This window comes from Sinocyclocheilus rhinocerous, unplaced genomic scaffold (genome assembly GCF_001515625.1).
Source record: "Sinocyclocheilus rhinocerous isolate Xijiao unplaced genomic scaffold, SAMN03320098_v1.1 scaffold442, whole genome shotgun sequence".
Taxonomy (NCBI): Eukaryota; Metazoa; Chordata; class Actinopteri; order Cypriniformes; family Cyprinidae; genus Sinocyclocheilus; species Sinocyclocheilus rhinocerous.
In genome coordinates, this window is record NW_015641030.1 from 16,207 (window position 1) to 23,098 (window position 6,892).

At 36.4% G+C, this 6,892-nt stretch overlaps 1 protein-coding gene across 1 annotated transcript in view; it reads right to left on the reverse strand.

Moving 5' to 3' along the window:
- LOC107754210 (sickle tail protein homolog) overlaps positions 1 to 6,892 on the reverse strand; it is a gene marked incomplete at its 3' end in the record, with an annotated part of 94,976 nt that overhangs the window by 16,198 nt on the left and 71,886 nt on the right. Inside the window, exons 3-4 of the mRNA XM_016570581.1 lie at positions 5,917 to 6,121; positions 1,587 to 1,785 (exon numbers count right to left, since the gene is read on the reverse strand). Of these exons, the coding sequence (XP_016426067.1) occupies positions 1,587 to 1,785; positions 5,917 to 6,121 (404 nt within the window). The remainder of the gene's footprint in view (positions 1 to 1,586; positions 1,786 to 5,916; positions 6,122 to 6,892) is intronic.

Sequence of the window (6,892 nt, forward strand, 5' to 3'; positions counted from 1 at the left end):
AAAGGGAGAACACGCCTAAGCTGGATATAGGCTACAGCAGTCGGCTTAATTAAATGGCACAACAGGCAGGTAAGTGAAATTATATGCTGTATGAGGTGTTTTCTGACTAAAAGCAACAAAAAAGTCATTTTAAAGTGGTTAAGCAAATAATAATATTAATCGGCAGGGATTCCCAGACCAATTAGTGTGCCTCCTCTATTTTAAAACCCACGAAACGCCACTGGTTTCATAAGCAACAAATCAGCATATTAGAATGATTTCTGAAGGATCATGAAACGCTGAAGATTGGAGAAATGGCTGCTGAAAGTTTTGCTTTGCCATCACAGGAATAAATTGCATTTAAAAATATATTTGCATGGAAAATAGTTATTTAAATTGTAATAATATTTCACAACATTACTGATTTTATTGTATTTTGATCAAATAAATGCAGCCTTGGTGAGAATAAGACTTCTTTCAAAAACATTTTGAGCAGTAGTGTATAATTTTGTCAACTTTTAGCAGTATACTAGCACATAGAAACGGACTAAAAGTCACAAAACTCCAGCTCTCATTACATGGGGTCTTTCAAATGTGATTCCTAACTGAGAATGTGTTGTGGTTTATTCATAATTCTGTAAATAGGTAGAGAGATACGGTAAGGAAAGCAATGGACACACAAGTGTTTGTAGACTGAGGGTGGAGGGAAAGACGAAAGACCAGAGAATGAGAGCGAAAATATGTGGGAGTGTTTGTTTGAAGTGTGACATAAGTGTTATGTTAACATTAGCTGTGCTGGTGGGTGATGTATGATAGACAGTCAGGTTTATTGGTTTAAAGTCAGAGAAACAAATGCTGTGAGGTATTTTAAAGTATGAGACAGCAATTTGGTTCAAATTAAATCTAAATATAATGTTCTGTTCATGTGTATGTGTATGTGAGCTAGGGTGTCTTATTTACAGTAATTCAAAAAAAAATATTACTAAATATTTTCACAGCTATAGTTCCATATAAGATAATAACTCTCCCACAAAATGAAAAGTCTGCCATCATGTATTCACTGTCATGCTGTTCAAACCCATATGAAGTCTTAGTATCACAAATAAGATTTGAAAGCCATGGCAGACAGCATTTTCAGCAAATAAAGCTTAAATTTCAATGTGTTCCTCACATAAAGCTATCATATGACAGAAGATTTGGAATATAATGCAGTCTTATGGACTACTTTCATGACACATTTAGGCTTCTTTTGTTGTTTTGTCTTTTAATTTGGAAAAAAGCAGCATGGACATTCTGGTAAACATCTCATTTTATATTCCACAAGCAGAACATAAGGGTGAGTATGTATGAGTTTTCATTCATTTTCAACACTTTAACAACTGCACATTTCCTGTAAAACTAATGCATGTGAGATTCAATTACTGAGTTGGTTCTCAAGGAAAAAGCAACAGAAAAGGAAACAGAGGTGCACTTGGACTTCGAAGAAGGTCACTTCCTATGTTAAGTGATGTCACAGAACTAGAGGAAGCAGGCCATGTGGAATGAGGAAGGAAGATAGTAAGCTGTTGAAACTTTAAGGAGGCTGAAGCTCTAGCACACACACTCACCTAACATCAGTGAGCTCGTAGTACACGTTCCTGGTCTCGTCTTTCACATAGATGGCGGTGCTGGGCGACTCCAGCATCTTCATGTTGAGCTGATGAGGGAAGGCACTAACGAACAGAGCTCTGATTGTATCTACACTTGTTATCTCATTAGGCATGCGTATCTGCTTTGTGTCATCTCCATACTGCAGATACAACACCCCTGAAAAAAAAAAAGAAACCGGGGAGAAGAAACAGGGTGATAAAAGTTCAAGGCATTATTATTCGAGCAGCTACTTGCAACTATGCAACTAAAATTCTGTAGTATTTTGTAATAAATTAAAAACAACACTTAAAACTAAAATCAATCTTTTAAAATCTTTTTAAATGAGATTAGGCATCATGTACGGTATGAAAAAATGCTTAAATGACTTTTAATAGTGTTATTAAGACAATTTAACACCCATAATATCAGATGATATCTGATATGGCACTGATGCATCATGCATTTGTACATATCGATTAGCCAATTATCTCTTCCTCCATGATACTCTATGAGGGATCCACCCAGTTGTGGGTGTGGGTGTGTAAAATCTGGTGGGAAGAGCATGTGGGTGAGAGAGAGAGCAGTAGGGTGTGGCAGAATGTTCTGGGATAGATGGATGGAGGGAGTTTTATGTTTGTCACTTGTTCACAAGGGACTATATAAATGCATATATGTGAAATGTTTATTATAAAACATTAGTTAATTTGACAGACAGACAGAGAGAGACAGACAGACAGACAGATAGATAGATAGATAGATAGATAGTGATTTTGAACAAAAGATAGTGTTTTTGACAAAAAAAATCACTCAAAAAGTAAGAGAGATCACAAAAAAGAAGTTGAGAAAATTGACTCCACCAAACTCCCACATAATTGCATCAACTCCTGAATAAATGAGAATGTGAGCGTTTGCTGTACTTGTAAACAGGCCGTGTTGATGTCTGGAAAACCAGTCTGCAAACCTCCAGTGGTTACTACGAAACTGTCAATCAAACAGAAACCAGGCACAGAAACGAGACGACGGTTCTCGCTCACTGCATGTATGTAACTTTCACTCCTTCAAATGCTACATTTCCGCTCTGTACAATCATTCATGTAGCCAAACCAGATCTGCATGTTGATTAAAGAAAGCATGTTGGATATTTATACCCTAGTAAAGAAAAGCAGATCTATTTTTGTACTTTAAGAATTCTGGCTATATAAGCCACATGAAGTGTTGAAGAGATGAATGCAGCTCAGTGAAAACATTTGAAAATGGATCCAATGTTGTGCGATAATATCATAATTGTTGTCACTCAGTTTGCAAAGACCAAAAAAGTAGGATTTTCTATATATCGGAATTGAGAATGAATTGTGACTTCATGAATCAAATCAAATTGTGAGATCCCAAATGTTTCCCACTATTTTAGACACTTTTTTCATTCAGTGCGTTTTTTTCATTCAACTCACTTTGGTTTGGAACAGTTTCGGAAACGCTACCCTACAATTTCACTCTAATGACCAGCATTAATAACTAATTACCGAGCATCAAACAATCAACAGCATATAATTCAGACGAGCACCTTGGGCAAAATGCCAAGCCACATGTGAATGACTGCTTTCATCACAATCACATACAAACACTCTCAGCCAAACTTGACAACCCTCAGAAGCAAAAGCTTCTAATTGTATGAATTTTAATACAACCACATGAGACATTTCAATCATCCATGCATACTGTTTACTGTGGAAAAATGTAATTCATTCTAATTACAAATGTATTCTTATATCATCCCACTGTCTTGTTGTCCAACTGAAGACATAGATTTTTTATATCATCCCACTGTCTTCTTGTCCAACGGAAGACATAAGTAAGATTTCAGTAACCTCCCATCTTTTGAGAAATTACAGAAAAGTATTTTTTCTGTTCATTTTCTCCATAAGGATCAGTGTTATTTTAGTATTATTTATATACTATTATATTATTTATTCATATTTTCATACTTTTATTTTTTTATATTTTCAGATTTAATTTTAGTTTATTTTTTGGCATTTTTGTTATGTTCTTTTGCCATTTTTATTTTTTTTGTATTTCTACTTAGCTTTAGTTTCCTTTTATTTCAGTAATACTAATTTTAGTAGTTCAGCTTAAACTTACATTTTATTTCAATTAGTTACCAAGCAACATTTCTCATTTTCATTTATGTTTTTAATCTAATATTTATATATTTTTTAGTTTCAGCGTTATTTTAAATACCAAAAAATGATGTTTAATAGTTTTATCCAACAATAAAAAAGGATAAACAAATAATAACAACAAACAGCTTTGAAATGAATGTCCAACTTTGATTTGAATCTAAAATGCATTTGAAAATGAGAAAAATAATTAATAATTACAAGATTGCATACTTAACATCTTATACAAAGTCATGAACTGCACATCCCATGGTGCACTGCGAATGATGTAAACAAATATAAATGGTACAATATTAAACTACTGGCTGAACGTCAACATGCAACTGAATACAATATGACATATTTGAAGTTAATTACAAAATTACAAAAAGTTTTTGTTACAAATAAATTTCTGTAAAGGATAAATAAATGAACTTTTTACTTGCAGAACCTATACTTCAAAAGAAGGTCTTAAACAAACCTAAGACGACATCTCTCAACAGCGACAGAAACTAAATACCGCTGAACTAAATGAATGATGACTTACAGCAATCGGGTCAACACTGAATGTCTCTAATAGATGCACGTCTCCTTGCCTTTGTGTTCCTTCCTGATTAAACAACATCTAGTTTCTCTCTGCAGGTCGGTCTATATCTATCTTCTCAGATGAATTTTGAGGGAATAGTCTGAATGAACACACAATTTCTCCCCATAACAGTCTTTCCATCTGGTCCTTGTTTAAACCAGCCAATCAGAGTTGAGCAGCCAGAGAAGGCTCCCATTTCAAGGCCTGTGTGTGTTTGACCGTCATTCTATCTGGATGTAGGGAGAATACAGAGTGTGATAGTGTACTATATGTGTGTGTGTATGTTGGCAAAAGAGTCCTATTTCCGTGTGTTTCTGTGTGTGTCCACAAGCATGAGTCTGTGCCGTAATATATGCCTGTGCGTTGTTAAGTACAGGCTATGAATTTCAGCTGTGGAGCCTCGTATATTTCCATTACATGAAGCGGTAATGACAGAGCCGAATTCGCTGTTATGACATTGAACTTAAATACAAGAGACAGACAGACAAACTTAAGTAAACACACACTTCCACAGATGCTTTAACTCTGCAACTAAATCATTTAGCAGCAGACGGGAAATAAGTAAAGCAGCAGTGCGAGATCACTCATTCACAGACCCCCAGAACTTCACAGAAAGCTCAGCGGATTTCCGCAGAAATCAAACACCCATCATTAATAAAATTTGACAGGCCCCGCAACCTTTGCCAGTTTGAATTAAATGGGGAAAACATATTATATGTGTATTGTATAGTTTTTTATTTAGCTAGTTGTAGGGTTGCACGATTTGGGTGAAAAAATGTTTTTCCCCCAATTTTTTTCCCGACTGCAGTTGAATGAATGAATGAATGAATGAATGAATATAGATTTAATAAATCTAATAGGTCTGCATGGTTGCTATATTTGTAACGTGTGTATTTACTGGGGGTGTAACGATACACGTATTCGAAATGGACCGTTCGGTACGAGGCTTTCGGTTCGGTACGCATTACAAACCGAATGATTTGTTGGACTAATCCTATTATATTTGGAAAATAAAAGAGCTTAAAGAGTGTGAAATATAATGTTCTCAGTGCCACTGCGTTCAACAAGGCAGCCCAAATGACGTAACAGGCAACGTGCTGTCTGCCCAGTGGTGTAGCGGACAGCCCCACGATAACCTCCCCTTGCTGGGTTGCGTCGAAAGACGACGATCTTGTATCGACGATAGCCAGAGATATTGTCAAAAACATCAATTATTCTGCGTCAGATGCTAAAAGCTCTGTCATTACGCCGTCATTCCATTTTTACATTCACTTTCTGCATAGTGAATTGACTGAGATTAAGACGTTCACTGGCATTAGTTTGCACGTTGCTTATGTGATATCCACTAGCTCGCCTTCGTGGTTTAAAACAGAAATATTTCCAACATAAGCAATTATATATATTAATTTCTGAAGTAAGCAATTACCCCCACCCCCTTTTCGAAAAGGTACCTAAAACGTACCGAACCGTGACACCACTGTGCCGTATCGAACTGAACCATGAATTTTATGAACCGTTACATCCCTAGTATTTACATATAATTTAGTATGTGCATATCAATGTGTATACCTAGTGAGCGATCCTTGGTCTGGTTGGTAGAGCGGACCACGGGCAGACTGGCTCGAGACCGGGAGCCTCGGGTGAAGGCGATGGGCATGTCGCACTCAGACATGACCTCCAGAGCATCTAGAGAGACCAGTGAGTCGTGCTCCACCTGATCCACAAACACAGGCACTGGACTCGAACACGCCACACTCTGCTTAGAACCTCGGCTCTGTAGAAAAAAGAAAATAAAAGTTCAGATAACATGCTGGATTTGATGACACATCATTAGAGCAATTCCTCAAAACCATCTTTGGCTTCTCTGGCAAACAGATCATACCAATTTAAGATGTTACGGCTGTTTTTAGGACAGTGGTTGGTTCAAAGCGGTCTACTAGCACAAGCCAGCTTGATAAAGACATTTTGACAGATCATACCAGATTAAGATGGTCAGGCTGGTTTTTTAGAACATGTAGCTGGTTTTAAAGTGGTCTACCGGCATTAACCTGCTTAATAAAGCCATTTTTGTATTTTTTAGGACATGGTAGACTGTTTTTGGGATGTGGTAGGTGGTGAAAGGCATTTTTGTCTTTTCTGCTTGAAAAACTAGATCATACCACTGTTGTTTAAGAAATGGGAGGTGGTTTATAGCTGATTTAAGTGGTCTACTATAGAAAGAACCAGCTTGATAAAGCAATTTTTGTCATCTCAGTTGGAAAACTAGATTCTACCAGATTAAGATGACCAGATGATTTGATGATATTAGGGCTGGACAATAATTCAATATCAATATGTATCGCGATATAATTTTTTTCAATAACGGTGATATGATTTTTAAACACATTTCCAATATTTCGATATTACCAGTGTTTCCCATACATTGATTTATTTCTGGCGTTTGATTTCGTTGAATAAACATGAGCAATGCACATTTCAAAATCAAAACGCGGCGCGGGTGTTTTATATGAATGTATCTCTGAAGGAAACCGACTGTCTTCAGAAA